This window comes from Mastigoproctus giganteus, chromosome 9, assembly GCF_048544385.1.
Source record: "Mastigoproctus giganteus isolate SK-2022 chromosome 9, ASM4854438v1, whole genome shotgun sequence".
Lineage (NCBI taxonomy): Eukaryota > Metazoa > Arthropoda > Arachnida > Uropygi > Thelyphonidae > Mastigoproctus > Mastigoproctus giganteus.
In genome coordinates this window covers 140,087,069-140,110,981 of record NC_143583.1, presented here as the reverse complement: position 1 = coordinate 140,110,981, position 23,913 = coordinate 140,087,069, and the positions used below count along the sequence as shown (strand labels likewise).

The 23,913-nt window shown below is 37.2% G+C and overlaps 1 protein-coding gene across 1 annotated transcript in view; it reads right to left on the bottom strand.

Annotated features, from left to right (window-relative positions):
* The window catches only part of Rpn7 (regulatory particle non-ATPase 7), a 114,052-nt gene extending 93,913 nt beyond the window's left edge, over positions 1-20,139 (bottom strand). The window contains exons 1-2 of the mRNA XM_090381725.1: positions 19,714-20,139; positions 3,724-3,929 (exon numbers count right to left, since the gene is read on the bottom strand). Coding sequence (XP_090237851.1) covers positions 3,724-3,929; positions 19,714-19,858 — 351 coding nt within the window. The 5' untranslated portion in view covers positions 19,859-20,139. The remainder of the gene's footprint in view (positions 1-3,723; positions 3,930-19,713) is intronic.
* Between the last annotated feature and the right edge of the window lie 3,774 nt (positions 20,140-23,913).

Below are 23,913 nucleotides of genomic sequence, written 5' to 3'. Positions count from 1 at the left end.
TACTGCCAGCTAAAGGCAAATTTCTGCTGCACATCTACTCTACAACTGCCTTTTCTCAATTTGAGTTTATGCCCCCATCAGCACTGAGCCTGCTCAACCCATTCAAGGCCATATATACCTCAATCAGATCACCTCACAGGTGCCGTCTCCAGATGCTGCATTTTGCAGAACTTAAGTCATTCTTCGTAATAGTGCCCTTCATTCCCCTCACCAATCTTGTTGCCCTTCTCTGTACTCGTCCTAGGAACTCTACATCCTTTCTAAAATGAGGCCTCCAGATCTGTACACAGTACTCAAAGCATGGCCTGATACAAAGGGATAATCAACTCCTTATCCCTACTAGCAAAATTCCTGTATATCCCTGACAAAACCCCATGACCTACTCTGGCAGCCTGTCTGTATTGCTCAGAAAACTTAATATCTGACTGCACAATTACCCCCAGGTGTTTTTCATTCTCTACCAACCTGAGTGTAGTACACAGTTGGTACGTTACTTCTATCCATATGCAGTACTTTGCATTTGTCAATGTTAAATTTCAGTTGCTGCTTCTCAGCCCATCTGCCCAACTTTTCTAGATCCTGTTGTAGTAGCATACTGTCATTAAATACCCTGCCAACCTTTGTATCATCTGCAAACTTGGACATTAAGCCTAATATACCTTCATCAATATTATTGATAAATATCAAAAACAACAATGGGCCCAACACCGCACACTGAGGGACTCCACTAATAACATTAGTCCACAAAGTGCAATGTTCACTGATTACCACTCTCTGTCTTCTCCCACTCAACCATCCTTTTATCCATTTCAACAACTTGCCCTTAATGCCATACTGCTCCAATTTGTATAGTAGTTTTCCATGTGCAACAATATCAAAAGCTTTCCTGAAATCCAAGCATATGATATCAAAATTATTTTTTGCATCCAGTTCCTTTGTGACCACATCATAGTATCCAATCAAATTGGTCAGACAAGACTTTCCCTTAACAAACCTATGCTGTGTCTGAATTATTACTGCAGTCTTGTCTAGATGATCAATGCAATGCTTCTTTAACCAGTGACTCCATTATTTTCTCTGGAACAGAAGTTAAACTAATAGGTCTGGATCTTTTCTTCAAACAGAGGTATATATTAATATTTTTTTGGATTCTCTTGGAATTATGGCTTAGATTAGGTTCACTGTTTGGATTCCTTTAGTACAGTACATCCCAAGATAGGTGTATACTGTGTAGAGCTGCTGATGATGAGCAGTGCTACACAGTATAATAAAATTATTCTGCACACAGTGAAGTGAATCTCTGTTTAGGTTCCTTTGGTACAGTAAATCCCAAGGTAGGTGTCATGATGGGCAATGCTATACAATATAATACAATTTTGCTGCACACAGTGAAGTGAATCAAATTATATCTGAAACAAATTTATCTGCATTTCTTATTGCATAAAGAATGTTATTAGTGAAGTCCCTTAATTTTTCTAATACTATATATGTGAGGTTTAGGTTGGGGTTAATTTCAGATTTATCCTATAAAAGTCTGCAGAATTTACTAATCATCCCCAGTTTCCAGAATGCGTCCCGAGAAAGGGACTCAAATACCCCACACATTACAAAATAAGCTCTCTTCCAAATGGTCAATGATGGCATATACACTAGAATGGCTGCATTAATGTGAATGTGAATGGCATAAGTAAGGTATGACATATGTGGCCTTGAACCACAGAACAAACACTGACTTTGCAACAAGTTGCTTTGAGAGTGTATTGAATTTAAACACATTTGTTTGAAACTAGTGGGTAGCATAACTAGCACATTAACCTTTAAAAGATATGTTACATCGCTAAATAGTTATCTATTATTTAACCAATATTTCAAATTTTAAATAAATAGCAAATTAACTGTTCAAAACAAATAACAAAAAACATAATAATAATGAATAAAAAAAAAATAAAATAAAAAAATAACAAGAAAAATGTGTCATTATAATATAGGTTAGGGCAAAAGCATTAGGTCTGATATCCTCTGCAATATTTATTTGAAAAGAATGCCATTTGTTTGAAAGTAAGTGAATATCAGTAGAATTCATGTTACGGCAAAGTTTTCTGCTGTCAGCATTAAGACCAATGTATTAAATAGTTTAAATCCTGGTAGCTATTAAAAAAAACACATAATAGGATAGCCCTCATGACTCCACACACTTATTATTATTGAACATACAGTGGTACCTTGGTTTGCGAGCATAATTTGTTTCGGAAACGTGCTCGTAATCCAAAGCACTCGTATTTCAAAGCGAATTTCCCCATAAGAAATAATGGAAACCCAGATGATTTGTTCCAAAACTCAAAAATATTCATATACTGTAAAAATAATTAATATAAAATACATACTTTTTTTTAATATTTAAATTTAATATACATAAAGCAATCAAATTTATTAATTATTGGGTAGGACAACTTTCACTGTCTCAAAATGGAATCACTGCTATCTGTTGACTTTTTATTTTTGTGCGACTTTAACAAGGAATCTTTCCAATGACACTTGGAAAGTGTCATTGGAAAGATTCCTTGATTTTGCCTCCTTTTGAGGATTTCACAGAAATCAGATTCATCGCTAGCACTATTACAAAATGAGGAGGCACGTTTGATACACATAAACAAAGATGCGCGCGTGTAGCAACTGAATAAAGAACACCGTAAAGGCAGAGATACACTATTAACACCTCACATTTTACTAAAGCACATTTCTAGGAGTTACTACCATAAAACAATAAAAACAATTTCCAGTTGCGTTTCAGCTAGTGGAATCTGTTATAAACTGGTAGTAAACTCGATCTAATTGTATTTGCGATTATACTAGCTGGAATTGTTGGTTTTTACGTTATTATGGTGAAATGTGTTTCCCCTTCACTGATATAAAAAACCATAAATACATTTTCGAAATCTTCTCTTCATTCCTATCGGGTTGCGTTCGGTTGGGGTGATTCTGCGTTGGACTGCCATTTCTTGTAAACACAAAGGCGAATCATGCATAAGCGAATTCGGTTCGTGTTATATAAGATATCGTTCCCGTATTTATAAATCGTGTATGATCGAATTTGTGTAGTGTAAACACGTGTTATACGAAGACTGACTGTCCTCGTATTGCAAGACCTCGCTCGTTTATCAAGTTAAAATTTATTAAAAATTTTTGCTCGTCTTGCAAAACACTCGCATACCAAGTTACTTGTAATCCAAGGTACCACTGTAATTTAATAATAATTTTATTTATAATCTAACATCAAAATTAATTAATTAAAATTTCAAATGAGTATATCTCTGTAACTATAATTTCATTTATTTAATAAATGAAATTATAGTCAGGATATTTTTATTTAATATTAATTTTAAAAATTATTTAATTAAAATTACAATTAAATTATTAATTTAATAACACATCTATTTAATAATTATATATATATTTTTTAAATTCTGTTCCTGGAAATACAGAATATACATATACAGAATGGTATATATTTCTTTTCTATATTCTTTATCTTGAAGTCATTTTATGAATTTGAAATGGGAAAAAATCGTAACCCTTGTTTCGGTTCTAGAAGTGTGCAAAATGATGACAATGAACAAAAATAAAAATTTTTGTATTTAGTTAAAATAAATATTGCATGCATAATTTAATGTAAATCAAAATACTGCTTTAAATATACAGCCTATTTCCTAATGAAAAACATACTTTATCTCCGATTCGACTAAGATATTCTGCTTTAGTCAAGTGAGCTTCTCTGACTTCCATTTCTCCAAGATTTTTTTCTGCATCTTCTATTGCTTCATCCAATTTTTTAAGTTGTGTTATATTTGATGATTTCATCTGCTGAAGTAAAGAATTATCCACAGGCCAATGAAGATCTCTACAGACTTCTTCATAAAATGGGGTCATATCTTTCAAAAAATGTAAAATAAACAACATATTCAATTTTGTTGTTGCCTGAAACACAATATCATATATGATAAGCCAATATCTGTTTTTGAATGTTTTTTTGTCTTTTATTTCTTTACAGAATTTAATTAAACATACTGCTAACAGTACAGGAGTTAAGATTTTCTCATGTTACTTTTTTTTTTTTTTTTTTGAAATGTACATATTTTGTAATTATTCTGTACATATTTTGTATATTATTCATGTGACTAATAAATCTATGAAAAAAAAATTGTTTTTTTTTTGTCGTAAATAGTTTTGTAATGAATTTCTTGCTTTGTATACATTTATACAAAGCAAGAATGACAGTACACAACATTTCAATTAAAAGGCAGTTGGGATCTATTTCATTCACAGTCTTTTAGATCTATTTGTTCTCTGGAATTTTTTTTGCCATATTTGGTCTGAAATTTTTGAAGTAGGATTAAGTATTATTACCAATTATATTTTATGATTTCTAAATTTAAAATTAGGACATCTGCTTTTTTTTTTTACCCTTGATGGGAATGTTGTTTCCTGTCCTCAGTTTATTGACCGATTTGTAATAAACACAATTTGTAATCTGATATTTCTGTTCACTGATGATTTTTTTTTGAGGTTGTAAAAGCTAAAACATAAAAAAAGATAAGCATCAAATCAACGACATAGCATACAGAAATTGCAACTAATGTGATACACACGTGTGAGATTACGGAGTAAAAAGATTCTGAACAATTTTATTTTAATGTACAGTAGTTATCTTCATCTTTTAAAAGGAAGCAGAAATTTAACAATTGAATCCAAGATTGAGATTTTAAACAGACTTGCATATGGAGAAAGCAGGTCTTCGATAGCAGACATTGTAAACAATAAGGAAAAAAATTTACAATTTGCACAGAAACTTGATTAAGATGGTGCAAAAAAAAAAAAAAAAAAAACCCTATGAGAACAGCTAATAACCCATCCTCGAAGATATCCACACCCTTTTTAAAATGAGGGTTCCAGACCTCTATGCAATATGATGAGGCCTAACTACTGCTGCTAGCAAAATGCAAGGTCTTACACTTGAAGAATAGCAATCCCAAAATAATTTATACACTTGGTGGAGAACTGAAAACAGTAGAGAAAGAAAGAATGAGATTTGGGAGTTACAATACAGTTGGACATGAAGTTTTCTGGGCAGTATAAACAGACAGCTGGGAAAGTGGCCCATAGTGTTCAATCAATGCTTTATCAAACATTTGCTTGTAGAGTTAGGGAGGTCATAATACCATTGTACAACACAATTGTAAGATCACACCTGGAATACTGTGTCCAGATATGGAGACCACACCTAGAAAAAGACACTACACTACTTGAAAGGGCCCAAAGATGAGCAATGGGGGCCGCAAAAGGGAACCCATATGAGGAAAGACTTTGAACATGTGGGCTGCAGATCTTGGAAACTGGATGCTTTGAAGGCAATTTGATTGAGGTGTATAAGGCCCTGAGGTTAAAGTAAAATGAATAAGGATGAAATTTTCATTTCTCTGATTCCAGAACTACAGGTCATAAATTCAAATTATGAAGGAGAGGCTTAAGATTGAATTGCAGGAAGTTTTCTTTTAGCCAGTGAATCGTTAATTACTGGAATAAGTTGCCATCATGAGTGGTGGAGACTGACAGCTTGGGGAAATTCAGAGCTCAGCTGGATAGATACCTATGTGAGGAGGGAGTCAAATAGGTGGGCTAAAATTTTTTTTTTTTTTTTTGGCCAAAGCAACAAAAGCCCAGGGCTTTCTTGCACCATAATAACTAATATTGATACTAATACATTACCTTTGAGTATGGTACCACCTAATTGGTATGTTATTCAGCGATTACTGCTGCACATGACAATGTTATATATGCAATATCTTGCATAAAAAACTGCAGCCATTATCAACCCACTGCAGGATGGCAGATCAACTGTATTTAGCAATCAGGGGCTTGAACCCCGGTCTACTAGTGGTCAGGAGCATATGCTACTGCACTCCCGCTCCTCACCACTCGGCTACAAAGGCCTCGTATATCACATTAAACCTCAATTGCCACTTCCCAGGCCATGTGCCTAATTTTTTTTTTAGGTCTTGCTGAAGTAGTATGCCTTGATTCCTGTTAACAATCACCCTGCCCATACATCTGTGAAAGGACTCAATTATTTCAGTCAAGCTTATGGATCTAAAATTGCTCACCACGCCTTTTGACCTCCCTTTGTGAACAGGAGAGAAATGTGCACATCTCAAATCTAAAGGAACCTCCCCTGAATGCAAGGATGCTCTCATAATTATGGCCAAAATTTTGCTCATCTCTTTAGCTGCTTCTTTTAATAAAATTAGATAAATTCCATCAGCTTCGGGTGCATTATTTACTTGTACCCATTTCTCATCTGCCTTCTCAGTTATTACAAAATTATTTAGCTCCCATTATAACTTTGTTTACATCTAGTTCTCATTCCTAAAATCTTTTTCAAGGGCGAATATAGAGGCAAAATATTTATTCTATTTGTCAGAAATCCAAACAGGGTTTCTGACAAATATATTTAGTAAGCCAATGTATTTAGTACATTTGTATTTAGTATGCCAAGACTCATATTTAGTAGGCCAATGTAGTTCATCCCTTTTCTTCTGACGTTAACATAAGCATAGAATTCTTTACTACCTTTCTTTGCATTCTTAGTCAAGGGCTTATCAAAATCTACCTTGGCTTCCCTAATCACCTTAGTGACTTGATTGCAGACTTATTCATGCACAGGAATATCGGTAACTAAAACTGCTGATTTGTTTAATGTATCCAGAGCATTTGTACCAAAAGTGCACTCACCAAGTATGGAAAAACAAAATCTGATAGGAGGAATTGTGGCAGAAAATCAAAGCAGACTGAAAGAGCCTACCAAAAACTAAAAAGGACTATAGCCCAAAAAACATAAAACTGCTGTCGCCAAAAGAACTTAATGTGAGTAGCAGAAATCCAGTTTCTAGCAAAACAGTTCAGTGAGAACTTCATAAAGCTGAAATTTATGACAGGACCGCTATTAGCAAGGCTGCTCATTAATGATGGTAATGCTAGAAAGAGGATGCAATGGTGTAAGGGGCATAAAAACTGGCCACTTGATGATTGGAAACGTCATATTTTCAGAATCACCATTCACACTTTTCCAACATCAGAGGGAGTTCATGTTTAGCAAATTTCAAAGGAAACATCATTCTGACTGTCTTGTGCCAACCATCAAACATAGAGGAGGATTAATAATGGTTTGGGCACAAATTTATATCTTGGTATTCTCTAGGCCCTATCATCACCCTGAATGGACGAATTACTGTCACTTGACATTCAAGTGACCGGAATTACACCTTGACATTCTAAGTAACCAGGTTCATCTCATGATTCAACTGTTTCCCACAAATGATGCCACATTTCAAGATAATGCTGTGTGTCCAATCATGGTTTGAGGAGCATGAAACCGAGGCTAATAATCTCCCATGGCTTGCACAACCACCAGACTTAAAACACTATTCCACCACTATAGGCATATTTCGAGAGGAGAGTGAGAAACAAATTTCCTCCAACATCACTCGAGGAGCTTGCAATGTTCCTCCATGAAGAGTGGTCCAACCTGAATCTATTCCATGTAGAATGCACACTGTTTTAAAATTAAAGGGTGGCCCAAAACCATATTAGTGCATACCTATAACTCTTATTGCAGGTATTTCCATTATTTTGTCCACCCCCTGTATAATGCATATGCAACAACTGTGTTCATCTTGTCTGTCTGTAAGTAACAACTCACCTCCCAGTGGATGGATTTCCATGAAATTTTATATTTGGGCCTTTAAAAATATTTGTCAAGCCATTCCAAATTTCAATAGAATAGGACAAATAGAACCTGGCAATTATTTCTTTTTTTCCGTACAATTTGTATGTAAAAAAGAATTCACAGATCAAATCTGATTTTAAAGTAATATTGTTAGTTTTTTTTTGTGCATCTAAGTTTCTGCATCTAAGATTCACGAATATGGTGTTGCTTGTGAAGAGACATATAGACACTCAGTGATCAGTAAATTATATTATACTTTTACTTATATAACCTTCTGACTGCCAAAAATAAATTGTGGTAACCTCTTGACCTTAATCCAACTGAATGTCTGTGGGTAGTTTTGGAATGGTAAGAAGTGTACAGACATGCAACCACCATCTATTCTAACACTGAATGGGTTGAGCACGCTGAATTCTGATGGGATTCTTCCACTTGTTCAGATTACGAACCTAAGGGGACATATATTGAAATTGAGGAAAGACAGATATAGAATAGATGTGTGGAAATTTGCCTTTAGCCAGCGGGTAGTTAATTGCTGGAACAAACTTCCATCTGTCATTGTGGAGTTGATAGGTTAAATAATTTAAGGAGGAACTGGACAAACATTTAGAGAGAATTGTTTTGTAATTTTTTTTTTTTTGGCTGATGCTGCACAAGCTCATACACTTGCTTTCTTGCATCACATGCCACCACTACTACTACCGTGGAAAGCATTGCAGGTAGCATGGCCACAGAGATGTCCAGATGACATCTAGTGGAGTCAATGCCTAGGCAAATAGTGGCGGTTATCTGTGAGAATGGTAGCCCAACAAGGTAATAGGTAGGTGGTCATAATTCAGTGATCACTCAATGTGTGTACGTGTATGTACGTACGTACATACGTACGCACGCACACACAGAGAGAGAGAGAGAGAGAGAGAATAGACAAAAAAAAAAAAAAAAAAAAAGAGTATACGTGAGGAGTAACAAATATAGTTGTAATTAAATTGAACAGCGAAGTTTAGAGAATACAAAACTATACTGTTTTATTAAGTGTTCTATAAAGTTATAATCTCAGTAATTAAGTAATTAAATAAGGAGATAACTATATTTACTTTTCACTTCTATTAATCATGAAAAATATTTTAAAAAATTGAACATGCTTGAAATTTAATACACTGCATACAATAACTAACTTGTCTTCTCTGCCATTAGTCTCATCAGTTCATTTGACATTTTTAGGTTTAAATCTTGAACAATATCTCTTATGCGGTATAAAACCTTTAGTATCATCTATGATCACTTCCCTGAATGCTTCCCATTTCGAATTTTCAGCCGGTAACTTTAATCATCAGTTAGTCCCACTGAAAGGAATTAAAAAAAAACTGCCTAAGACCCGTGTAGACAACCTTCACGAAAACAGAATCTCTTCCCTTTAACCTTGACAGTAGTTACATCTTTAAGCAGCACCCACATGAATATATTATGATAACCACCACCACCAAGTGGTTACGTTAAGCGTTTCACTGAGGAAATATACCTCCTTTAGAGAGGTATAATGCTACTTATATATTAATTAGCTCACATTTCAAAACTTTTTGGTATCAAACAAGTAATGATGGGCGTAATCAAATGATTATCTTTCTATACATTAAAATAATTTTTCTCCTAGTGATATTTATTCAGCCAATGGGAGAAGAGGGATGCGGGTTACGTGGTAATAGGTAACAAATAGTAACAGAAGCTTTAGCATTAGCAAGGGCACGATACAAGAAAGCAAGATTATATAGCATCAGCCAAGGAAAACCCCCTTATTTCAGCCATCCCCTCACTCCAATGTTTGTCAAGTTCTGCCTTGAATCTATTTAAGCTATCAACTTCTACAATGACAGATGGAAATTTGTTCCAGCAATCAACCACCCGCTGGCTAAAGGCAAAATTCCGCACATCGATCCGACAACCGTCTTTCCTCAATTTGAATTTATGCCCTCTCAGGCGATTATTCTGAGCAAGAGGAAGAATCCCATCAGCACTGAGCATGCTCAAACCATTCAAGGCTTTATACACCTCAATCAGATAACCTTGCAGGTGCCTAGTCTCCAGACATTGTAATTTGCAAAACTTAAGCCTTTCTTCATAAGAGTAACCCTTTGTTCTGTTCACTAATCTTGTAGTCCTTCTCTGTACTCGTTCCAACAGCTCTACATCCTTCTTAAAATGAGGCCTCCAGACCTGTATACAGTACTCAAGGTGTTGCCTGACCATTGCCCTATACAAGGGGATAACCACCTCCTTATCCCTCTAGAAAAATTCTTGTATATCACTGACAAGACACCACGAGCTACCCTTGCAGACCGTCTGCATTGCTCAGAAAACTTCATATCTGCCTGCACAATTACCCCCAGGTCCTTTTCATTCTCTACCACTGTCTGTACCCCAGAGTTGATAAGTTACTCTGGGATTACTGCTTCTCATATGTAGTACTTTACATTTGTCAATGTTAAACTTCATTTGCCACCTCTCAGCCCATTTGCTCAACTTTTCTAGATCCTGTTGCAGCAGTGTACTGTCATTAGTGTCATTAACAATCCTGCCAACCTTCGTATCGTCTGCAAACTTGGACATTAAGCCTGATATACCATCATCAATATCATTTATAAATATAGAAAACAACAATGGACCCAACACTGAACCCTGAGGGACTCCACTAATAACATTAGTCCACGAAGAGCAGTGTCCATTGATTACCACTCTGTCTTCTCCCATTCAACCATCCCTTTATCTACAGCAGCAATTTGCCTCCAATGCCACACTGCTCCAATTTGTGCAGCAATCTTCCATGTGCAACAGTATCAAAGGCTTTTCTAAGATCCAAATATATGATATCAAAGTTATTCTTTGCATCCAGTTCCTTTGTGACTACATCATAGTATCCAATCAAATTAGTCAGACTAGACTTCCCCTTAACAAACCCATGCTGTGTCCGAGCTATAACTGAAGTCTTGTCTAGATGATCCTGCAATGCTTCTTTAACCAGTGCCTCCATTAACTTCCCTGGAACAGAAGTTAAACTAACGGGTCTGCAATTACCTGTGTCTCCCTTTGATCCTCCTTTGTGAATTGGGGTCACATCTGCACATCTCCAGTCCATGGGTACTTCCCCTGAGTCCAAGGAAGCTCTCATAATTATGGCTAAGGGTTTGCTTACTTCCTTTGCTGCCTCCTTTAATATAACTGGATAGATCCCATTCACCCCAGGTGCCTTTCTTGTGTTTATCTTCAACAATTTCTCCTCCACTTTACTCTCAGTTATTACAAGATTATCTAACTTACTTCCAGAGTTGAATACACCTCTGGCATTTCCCTCCCTGAATAACTCCTCATGTGTGAATGTAGATGTAAAATATTCATTTAGTTTGTTAGCTAACTGAGCAGGATCATCAACAGTTGAACCATCGATATCAAGTGGACCAATCTGATTCATCCCCTTCCTTCTAGAGTTTACATAAGTAAAGAACTCTTTGCTGTTTTTCTTTTCATCCTTTGCCAAAGATTTCTCGTAATCTGCCTTTGCCTGCCTAACCTCCTTTGTAACTTGGTTACAGACCAGCTTATATCTATCATAGGCTTCTGTGTCACATGTTAATTTATATGTATCCCATGCATTTTTCTTCTCTGTCACATGTCTAATTAGTTCATCTGATATCCATTTAGGCTTAAATCTTGAACAATATTTCTTTGTTGGTATGAAAAGCCTAGTAGCTTCCAAGATTAATTCTTTGAATGCTTCCCATTTTGAATTTGCTGTTGATAATAACATCAGCTGGTCCCACCATATAGAATTTAAATACTGTCTCAGACCACCGTAGTCACCTTTATGAAAGCAAAAACAATTCCCTTTACCCTTAATGGTAGTTACCTCTTTGAGTAAATCCCACTTCAGCACACTGTGATCACTGCCACCTAGTGGTTCCTTTATCTGCAGATTCTTGATGCATGAAGAATCACTGCTGATAATCAGATCAAGAGTATTACTCCCTCTAGTTGCCTTCTGAACATGCTGCTGTAGAAAACAATCATCCAATAAATCTACAAAAGCCTTGCTAGTGTGAGTGACCAACCCACAAATTCCAGTCAATCTATCGGAAATTAAAATCCCCCATTATAAGACAGATTTACTGGCCCACTCTATTTCTCTGCACAATTGCTCATTATACTCATCAGATTCATTTGGCTTATAACACACACACTACTCTCATTTTTCCTTTCCCAGTGCTTATGTCACACCAAACAGACTCTACATTGCATTGTCCACCAACATCAATTGGATGCACTTCCTTAGATTTTGTGTGTTTCTTAACTAACAGCATAACCCCTCCTCCCTTTCTGTCATGTCTATCCTTTCTGAATTTGGGGAGTACACATTGTACTCCCCAAATTCCAGTTCTGCACTGCTTATGTCTGTGTGACACCATGTCTCTGATATCCCAATATCTGCCTTTGATGTCGTGACTAGCACTTCAAGCTCATCAAATTTATTAACTATACTCCTAGCATTGGTGTACATGCAAGTATACATGCAACTGTTTCTACTCTTAGTTACCCTAACACAGCCCATATATTTACTTGTTCCACTATGACTCCCAGCAGTCCTGGAAATCCCCATTGCCTTGCTTTCCAGGCTGCTGCTCAATTGCATTTCAAATTTTACTGTGGTAAAATAAGCTTCTACTTTAGCATGATCATGCTAGATGAACCTTGTGGTCGCGCTTTGTTTATCTAGCATGACCATGGGTACCATTCTTGATTGCCATGTGTAAAGTATTCATGTATTCGTAGCTCCTGAAGAGAAAGAGACAGTGTCAAAACGTTCTGTAAGTACTGTATTTTATTTTATCAAAAGAAGCGAGCACAGCAAGCTGGGGACGAAGCCCCTAGTTTCAAAAATTATAATAATCAATCATGAAACTGAAAACAAGTGAAAAAAAAAAAAAAAAGGAGCAGAGGGATTTGAAATGATGCTATTACAACTTAAGCTAAAATCCTGCAATGCCTTATACAACTCAGCCAATCTCTTTCCATCCCTATATAAATATATATATGATTAAATATGGCCATATTTGATTTTGATTATTAATTTTCAATTATGCCCATCAATACAGAATTGTGATAATTATGGGTTATCAAATCATTGTCAAAATGGGATAATTATGGGTTATAAAATTATTATCAAATCACAAGTGAAGTGCCAATATGAAACAAATTGGTCATCCTATGTGATGCACCCCCCTCAAAAACTGGAGGGGGTGTTACATTACTAACAAATAACATTGTATCACCCCCCTCCTCTCTCTCTCTCTCAAGGTGTTACTTATTAGTAGAGAAACATGGATCAAGTTTGTGATGGTAAGGAAGAAAGTAAAGAAATACTTTGTTCCTAATTCCACATTAAAATCTCTTCCCTTATTAAATTCTGCTTTTCAAATAAGTATATTAGGGTTGTTCAAGTTAAAAAAAACAAATAGCATATCACAACTGTCTTGAATTTCCAAAGCTTGCAACACTTATTAAAAAAAAAAAAAAAAAAAAATACTGATCTATAAACACTGGATTTTGAACAAGCTATGAGTCAGAAACTTGCTATTGGTTGCTTATACGGCATAAGACAAGAAACCAAAAAAAAAAAAAAAAAAAACCCTATCCATCCTCCTAATAATTTGTCTAATCCTTCCTTATATTTATTCAATCTGCCCACTTTCACTACACCTGATGGAAGTTTGTTCCTACAATCATCACTCTCTGACTGAAAACAAATTTTCACTTCTATCCTACAGCCATCATTTTAAAATTCAAATTTTATGTTCCCTTAATGTGTTGTCTGAGAAAGCATAAGGATCCAATCAGCATTTAATTTACTCAATCCATTCAAAACCTTAAACACTTCAATCAGGTCAAGCAAGTGTCTAGTTTCCAAACACTAGACTTTGTAGAACTGAAGTTTTGTTACTCAAATAAAGTTTCTTCATATTTTATATTTCTAAAATATGAATAAACAGTATTATTCAGTGTAAATTTTGGCATCATGCCCATTTAAGTAAATAAAAATACAATTTTTTAAAATATAAATCCTTAAAATGTTAATATGAGTGCTTATATGCTTAACTGAGAGCAAACTATGCTTAACTATGCTTAACTATATATGCTTAACTGAGAGCAAAGTGGAGGAGAAATTGTTGAAGATAAACACAAGAAAGGCACCTGGGGTGGATGGGATCTATCCAGTTATATTAAAGGAGGCAGCAAAGGAGGTAAGCAAACCCTTAGCCATAATTATGAGAGCTTCCTTGGACTCAGGGGAGGTACCCATTGACTGGAGATGTGCAAATGTGACCCCAATTCACAAAGGGGGATCAAAGGCTGACACAAGTAATTATAGACCTGTGAGTTTAACTTCTGTTCCCGGAAAATTAATGGAGGCACTGGTGAAAGAAGCACTGCAGGATCATCTAGACAAGACTTCAGTTATAGCTAGGACACAGCATGGTTTTGTTAAGGGGAAGTCTTGCCTGACCAATTTGATTGGATACTATGATGCAGTCACAAAAGAACTGGATGCAGGGAATAACTTTGATATTATATACTTGGATCTTAGAAAGGCTTTTGATACTGTTGCACATGGAAGACTGCTGCACAAATTGGAGCAGTGTGGCATTGGAGGCAAGTTGCTGCTATGGATAAAGGGGTGGTTGAGGGGGAGAAGACAGAGAGTGGTAATCAATGGACACTGCTCATCGTGGACTAATGTTATTAGTGGAGTCCCTCAGGGTTCAGTATTGGGGCCTTTATTGTTTTCTGTATTTATAAATGATATTGATGATGGTATATCAGGCTTAATGTCCAAGTTTGCAGACGATACGAAGGTTGGCAGGGTTGTCAAGGACACTACTGACACTATGCTGCTGCAACAGGATTTGGAAAGGTTTAGCAGATGGGCTTCGAGGTGGCAAATGAAGTTTAACATTGACAAATGTAAAGTACTACATATGGGAAACAGCAACCCCAGAGCAACGTATCAACTCTGTGGTACTACACTGACAGTGGTAGAGAATGAAAGGGACCTGGGGGTGGTGGTGCAGGCAGATATGAAGTTCTCTGAGCAGTGCAGACGAGCTGCAAGAGTAGCTCATGGTGTATTGTCAATGATATATAGGAATTTTTCTAGCAGGGATAAGGAGGTGATTATTCCCTTGTATAAGGCAATGGTCAGGCCACACCTAGAGTACTGTATACAGGCCTGGAGGCCTCATTTCAGGAAGGATGTAGAGCTGCTGGAACGAGTACAGAGAAGGGCAACTAGATTGGTGAATGGGACAAAGGGGTTCTCTTACGAAGAAAGGCTTAAGTTTTGCAAATTACAGTGTCTGGAAACTAGGCACCAGCGGGGTGATCTGATAGAGGTGTACAAAGCCTTGAATGGTTTGAGCATGCTCAATGCTGATGGGATTCTTCCTCTAGCTCAGAAAAATCACCTGAGAGGGCATAAATTCAAATTGAGGAAAGACAGATGTAGGATAGATGTGCGGAAATTTGCCTTTAGCCAGCGGGTGGTTGGTGGGTGGAACAGACTTCCATCCCTTGTCGTGGAAGTTGATAGCCTAAATAAGTTTAAGGCTCAGCTGGACAGGTATTTCGAACGAACAGAGGGGTGAAGTGGAAGTGGTTATTTTTATTTATTTATGTTGCTTTTTTTTTTTTTTTTTTTTTTTTTGGCTGATGCTGCATAAGCTTGCTTTCTTGCATCAAATGCCTCTACTAATGCTAATGCTAATATAAATGTTTACAGATAGTAACACACCTAAAATAAGAGTCGCTGCAACTAAGGTCATGAGACGACAGTATATCCCAGTGGTTTTTAACCGGGATGCCGTGGCACCCTAAGGTACCACATAATTTGGGTTTAAGTTACTTAAACTTTTTTTTTAAATTTATATATTTATTTCATTACAAAAAGGTGTACAGTATCTTTTTAATTTTGTGGTGATCTATAATTGATGTTATTTAGTACCTCTATACAAAAAATAAAATTATATACAGGGTCATCGGAAAAAGGTGTCTGTGATTTCTCTTTTAATTATCTTCAGAAATATATGATCGATTGCTGTGATCGTAGCAGCAAACAGTGTGGTAACTCACTAAGTTTTATTTGACACCTCAACAATGATCTTGGCTGTACTCTGAGTGTGTGCAAAATGACTCCTACGAACACCGCCTCAATCAGTGTCAGTAAGATGACCACCATGCAACAAAAAGTGCAGTGTGTATTGCAGTACGATGAATTTAAATCTGTCATAATAGTACATCAATACTGACGTCGATATTGATGTTGCACTGTTATGACAGATTTAAATTCAGCATACTGCAACACACACTGCACTTTCTGTTGCATGGTGGCCATCTTACTGATACTGACTGAGACAGTGCCCATAGGAGTCATTCTGCGCACACTCACGGTGCAGCCAAGGTCATTGCTGAGGTGTCAAATAAAACATAGTGAGTTACCACACTGTTTGCTGCTACGATCACAGCAACCGATCAAATATTTACGAAGATAATTAAAAGGGAAACCACAGACACCTTTTTCAATGAGCCTGTAGATATAAATTTTATTATGAATTGCAATTTTGTTTATAGTTATATTATTGTATTAACTATCATATACATTTTATTAATATCATACATACATTTTATCAATATCATGCATACATTTTATTAATATCATATATATATATATATATATGATATTAATAAAATGTATATATATAGTAGTAGTAGTAGTAGTAGTAGTGGCACTTGATGCAAGAAAGCAGTGTAGGAGCTTATGCAGCATCAGCCAAAAAAAAAAAAAAATCACACCATACCCTCCAATTGCCTGTCCAGTTCCTCCTTAAATTTATTTAACCTATCAACTTCCACAACGACAGATGGAAGTTTGTTCCAGCAATTAACCACCCGCTGGCTAAAGGCAAATTTCCGCACATCTATTCTACATCTATCCTTTCTTAATTTGAACTTATGTCCTCGTAGGTTCGTATTCTGAACAAGTGGGAGGATCCCATCAGAATTCAGCGTGCTCAACCCATTCAAGGCCTTATAGACCTCAATCAGATCACCGCGCAGGTGCCTAGTCTCCAGCCACTGCAATTTGCAGAACTTAAGCCTCTCTTGGTAAGAGGATCCCTTCATTCCCCTCACCAATCGTGTTGCTCTTCTCTGTACACGCTCAAGCAAATCTACATCCTTCCTAAAATGAGGCCTCCAGACCTGTACGCAGTACTCAAGGCGTGGCCTGACCATTGCCTTATACAGAGGGACAATCACCTCCTTTTCCCTGCTAGCAAAATTCCTATATATCATTGACAAAACCCCATGACCTGCCCTAGCAGCCTGTCTACATTGCTCAGAAAACTTCATATCTGACTGCACAATTACTCCCAGGTCTTTTTCATTTTCTACCACCTTAAGTGTAGTACCACACAGTTGGTACGTTTCTCTGGGGTTACTTCTACCCATATGCAGTACTTTGCATTTGTCAAGGTTAAACTTCAGTTGCCACTTCTTAGCCCATCTGCCCAAATTATCTAGATCCTGTTGCAGTAGCACACTGCCATTACTGTCATTAACAACCCTGCCAACCTTCGTGTCATCTGCAAACTTCGACATTAAGCTTGATATACCTTCATCAATATCATTGATAAATATACAAAACAACAGTGGCCCCAACACCGAACCCTGTGGGACTCCACTAATAACATTAGTCCACGAAGAGCAGCACCCATTGATTACCACCCTCTGTCTTCTCCCACTTAACCATCCTTTTATCCATTGTAGCAACTTACCCTTAATACCATTCTGCTCCAATTTGTACAGTAGTCTTCCATGCGCAACAGTGTCAAAAGCTTTCCTGAAATCCAAGTATATGATATCAAAATTATTTTTTGCATCCAGTTCCTTTGTGACCACATCATAATAACCAATCAAATTTGTCAGACAAGACTTTCCCTTAACAAACCCATGCTGTGTCTGAATTATTGCTGCAGTCTTGTCTAGATGATCCTGCAATGCATCTTTAACCAGTGACTCCATTATTTTACCCGGAACAGAAGTTAAACTAACTGGTCTGTAATTATTCGTGTCACCCTTCGAACCTCCTTTGTGAATTGGGGATACATTTGCACATCTCCAGTCCGTGGGAACCTCCCCTGAATCCAAGGATGCTCTCATAATTATGGCTAAGGGTTTGCTTAGTTGCTTTGCCGCCTCCTTTAATATAACTGGATAGATCCCATCCGCCCCAGGTGCCTTTCTTATGTTTAACTTCAACAATTTCTCCTCCACTTTGCTCTCAGTTATTACAAAATCATTAAGCACACTGCTACAATTTGATAACCTTCTTCCATTTTCAATCTGTAATGATTCCTCACGTGTGAATGTAGATGCAAAATACTCATTCAGTTTGTTTGCTATCTGAGCAGGATCATCAACAGTCGAACCATCGATGTCAAGTGGACCAATCATATTCAGCCCCTTCCTTTTAGAGTTTATATAAGTAAAGAAATCCTTGCTGTTTTTCTTAGCATCTTTTGCCAAAGATTTCTCGTAATCCGCCTTTGCCTGCCGAACCTCCTTTGTGACCTGATTACAGACTAGCTTATATCTGCTACAGGCTTCTGCGTCGCCTGATAATTTATATGCATCCCATGCATTTTTCTTCTCTGTCACGAGTCTCATTAGTTCATTTGATAACCATTTAGGCCTAAACCTTGAACAATATTTCTTCATCGGTATGAAAAGTCTAGTAGCTTCCACGATTAATTCCTTGAATGCTTCCCACTCGAACATGCTGCTGCAGAAAACAATCATCCAATAAATCCACAAAAGTCTGACTAGTGTGTGAGTGACCAACCCACAAGTTCCAGTCAATATCTGGGAAGTTAAAATCCCCCATTATAAGACATTCTGATTTACTGGCCCACTCTATTTCTCCGTACAATTGTTCATTGTACTCATTCGAGTCATTAGGCCTATAACACACTCCTACTCTTATTTTTGCTTTTGCAGTGCTTATGTCACACCAAACTGACTCAACAGTGCACTGTCCATCTATATCAACTGGATGCACTTCTTTTGATTTTATGTTTTTCTTAATTAACAGCATAACACCTCCTCCCTTTCTGTCCTGTCTATCCTTTCTGTACACATTGTACTCCCCAAATTCCAGTTCTGCATTCCTTATATCTTTGTGACACCACGTCTCTGCTATCCCAACAATATCCGCCTTTGATGTCTTGACCAACACTTCAAATTCATCAAATTTATTTACTATACTTCTAGCATTGGTATACATGCAAGCATACATGCTCCTATGCCTATTCCTTATTACCCTAACACATCCCATATATACACACACACAGAGAATCGGACCTAACAGGCTGAAAATTGGGTAGGGGTGACACAAAATAAAATAACCCAAGGGGTCACATCTGGTGCGTACGGCCTTGGCACACTGTCCTGAGCTGGATATCATCATGCTTCTCTTTCTTGATGATTCCCTTCTACTTCTGACATTCTCTCTCTTTCTCTCAGGGTAATTCGGAAATTTTTTTTTTTGGTTGGTGCAGCATAAGCCTCAGGCTTCCTTGCACCATATAGTTACTAATAATAAATTACTTAGGGGTGCCGTTAAAAAAAAGGTCAAAAACCACTGGTATATCTTCTATGTACCTGAATGTGTCAAAGTTGGTTTCTTCGTGGAGATTAACACCTGTTTTTGGGAAGCAAGTAAAGGGAAAAAAAAGCTTACACATTAACCTACGAAAAACTTGCAGTAAGAAATAAAAAAATTGTTTCTCCAATCTTGTAAACAGCGCTTAGTATTCAATAGGGACAATACTCACTGTGTTCACGAATTGCCGACAGTAACTTGTCTTTTATCTGATCATCCTCCCTTAATTCATCTAATGATAAAAGAAACTTTAACTGCGCTAATTCAAGATTTGGATTTTTTTCCAAACTTTCCTCCTCGAGATTTTCAATAGGCATAATTAAGCGTTTCAGATGTTTTCACTAGAAACCATAAACAACTTTCCAAATACACATAAGCAATCCCTGCTGCCAAAAATTATAGGATCTCTTCCCTTTCACTGTAGACTTCTAAATGGTTTTTTTCCAAAAGTACTGTCATTCGATTGAAGAAAAAATGATAATCACTTTCATATGAATATTGCAAGAAAGATGTTTATTTCACTGATTCTTTACCCAGAAACGGAAAGATCATAAATAATGAGATAAAATTTTTAGTAAAGAAACGACAAATCGGGAAAACCAGAATCGTAAGTAATGACTAGCGAAGTTGAGCGCGGCCAAAAGCGCCGATTCATCGTTGGCGCCGAAGGTAGTTAAAATAATTTAATTTGGAATTTATTTTTTAAAAAACGACAATCGTTATTATCCCGACCAATTATTATAAAAGACTAACTTATTTATAAAATTAAAAACTCCTAGATAATAATTTAATAAATCACTTTAAATAAAACGTAAATAGTGTTATCAATTCAGAAATATTAATTAATATTGTAATTATAATTTATTTTTTTATATAAATACAAAGGCCACGTCTCATATTTGGCTAGAGGCGAAAAAATTCCTAGTTACGCTACTAAACGAAATCACGATTTTGTGAATTTTTTTCAGTGCTCTCCTTTGTCAGGTTTCTTCGATATGTACCTATACGTGTAGAAGCACAGATTTCACAGGATACTTATTAAACTTATTAATTAATCTGAGGTGAGGAGCACATATAACATATAATGCTTATGCTGGTACAATATTATAGTTAATATAAATAAATAAAGAGAGAAAGAATCTTTATTTTCTTCACAACAAGCTAGTTGGTGCTTAAGTTGGTGGACAAATAAATGGGTATTTCATACATAAAAATTGTGCAGCCGAAAACAATACATGAATTAAAATAAAAAGGGAAATAAAATAATAAATATAACGAAATTCACAAAATTTATATAGTGGTAGGAAGGTACAAGATGATGTGTTTGGATAATTAGGGGAAATTGAACAGTCCAGAGTGATAATGTGCAGAGGTAGCAAAGCAGAGGTTCAAGATACCAAAACATGAGTTGTGGCGGTGATCCATCCTTGTTCACATACTAGATGGAAAAGACCTGAATTCGAATCTCGTCAATGATGCCAAGAATTTTTGGAGGTCGTTTTCACAACGTGGCTGAGTTAGTCGGTCTCAGGCGAGGGCGACAGAGTTTTTCTCCCAGAAACTCCGGTTTTTTATCCAGAAAGTTGTTTCATGGACAAAGACCAGACATGATCTGGTGTTTGGTATGGCATTAAGGGTAAGTTGCTAAAGGATAAAGGGTTGAGTGGGAGACTACATTCGATAAAGGTGGGAGACTACATTCGATAAAGGTTGAGTGGGAGACTACATTCGATAAAGGTTGATTGGGAGACTACAGAGAGTGATAATCAATGGACACTCCTCTTCGTGGACAAATGTTATTAGTGGAGTTCCCAAGAGTTCGGTGTTCGGCCCATTGTGGTTTTGTATATTTATCAATGATATTGATGAAGATATTTCAGATTTAATGTCCAAATTTGCAGATGATACAAAGGTGGGCAGGGTTATTAACGACAGTAAAGACAATATGCTACTCCACCTGGATCTAGGTAAATTGGGAAAATCGGCTGAGAATTGACAACTGAAGTTTAACATTGATAGATGCAAAGTACTGCATATGGGTAGCAATAACGGAAGAGAAACCTACCAACTGTGTGGTACTACACTCAGACAAGTGCAAAGTGAAAAAAGGCCTGGGTATAATTGGGCAGTGAAATATCAAGTTCGCTCAGCAGTGCAGACGGGCTGCGAGGACAGGTCATGGAGTCTTGTTAATGATATATAGCAATATTTCTACCAGGGATAGGGATGTCATTATCTCTTCATACAGGGGAATGGTCAGGCCGCAAAAAGAGTACTGTGTACAAGTCTGGAAGTTGCATGTTTGTAAGGATGTTGAGTTACTTAAGTGTGTACAGACAATGGCAACAAGGTTTGTGGGGGGGGGGGGAATTAAGGGATTCTCGTACCAAGGAAGGCTCATGTTCTGCAAATTTCGGCTCCTGAAGAGTAGGCACCTGGGAAGTCAATGTTTTCGTAAAGGCGACTATCATGGTCTGAGACAGTATTTAAATTCTATACAGTGGGACCAACTGATGATGTTACCAACAGCAAACTCAAAATGGGAAGCATTCAAGGAACTAATCTTGGTGGCTACCAGGCTTTACATACCAACTAAGAAATATTGTTCAAGGTTTAGGCCTAAATGGTTGTCAGATGGACTAATGAGACATGTGGCAGAGAAGAAAAATGCATGGGATACATACAAATTAATGGGTGACATGGAAGCCTATGATAGATATAAGTTGGTCTGTAACCAAGTCACAAAGGAGATTAGGCAGGCAAAGGCAGACTACGAAAAATCCTTGGCAAAGGATGCAAAGAAAAACAGAAAGGAGTTCTTTACATACTTGAACTCGAGAAGGAAAGGGATGAATCAGATTGGTCCACTGGATATTGATGGTTCAACAGTTGAGGATCCTGCTCAGGTGGCTAACAATCTAAACGAGTATTTTGCATCTACATTCACGCATGAGGAGTTATTCAGGAAGGAGAATGATGTAGGTAAAGTAAACATTGGCAGTGAGCTGGATGATTTTGTAATAACTGAGAGGAAAGTGGAGGAGAGATTGTTGAGGATTAACATAAAAAAGGCACCTGGGGTGGATGGGATCTATCCAGTTATATTAAAGGAGGCAGCAAAGGAAGTATGCAAACCCCTAGCCATAATTATGAGAGCTTCTTTGGACTCAGGGGAGGTACCCATAGACTGGAGATGTGCAAATGTAACCCCAATTCACAAAGGAGGATCAAAGGTTGACACGAGTAATTATAGACCTGTTAGTTTAACTTCTGTTCCAGGTAAATTAATGGAGGCACTGGTTAAAGAAGCACTGCAGGATCATCTAGACAAGAATTCAGTTATAGCTCAGACGCAGCATGGTTTTGTTAAGGGCAGGTCTTGCCTGACCAATTTGATTGGATACTATGATGTAGTCACAAAAGAACTGGATGCAGGGAATAACTTTGATATTATATATTTGGATCTTAGAAAGGCTTTTGATACTGTTGCACATGGCAGACTGCTGCACAAATTGGAGCAGTGTGGCATTGGAGGCAAATTGCTGCTATGGATAAGGGGATGGTTGAGTGGCAGAAGACAGAGAGTGGTAATCAATGGACACTGCTCAACGTGGACTAATGTTATTAGTGGAGTTCCTCAGGGTTCAGTGTTGGGTCCGTTGTTGTTTTCGGTGTTTATGAATGATATTGATGATGGGATATCAAGTTTAATGTCTAAGTTTGCAGATGATACAAAGGTTGGCAGGGTCGTTAAGGACACTACTGACGTTATGCTGCTGCAACAGGATCTGGAAAGGTTGAACAGATGGGCTGAGAGGTGGCAAATGAAGTTTAACATTGACAAATGTAAAGTACTACATATGGGTAACAGTAACCCCAGAGCAATGTATCAACTCTGCGGTACTACACTGACAGTGGTGGAGAATGAAAAGGACCTGGGGGTAATTGTGCAGGCAGATATGAAGTTCTCTGAGCAGTGCAGACGAGCTGCAAGAGTAGCTCATGGTGTCTTGTCAATGATATACAGATATTTTTCTAGCAGGGATAAGGAGGTGATTATTCCCTTGTATAAGGCAATGGTTAGGCCACATCTTGAGTACTGTATACAGGTCTGGAGGCCTCATTTCAAGAAGGATGTAGAGCTGCTGGAACGGGTACAGAGAAGGGCAACAAGATTAGTAAATGGAACAAAGGGTTGCTCTTACGAAGAAAGGCTTAAGTTTTGCAAATTGCAGAGTCTGGAGACTAGGCACCGGCGAGGTGATCTGATAGAGGTGTATAAGGCTTTGAATGGTTTGAGCATGCTCAATGCCAATGGGATTCTTCATCTTTCTCAGAATAATCACCTCAGAGGGCATAAATTCAAATTGAG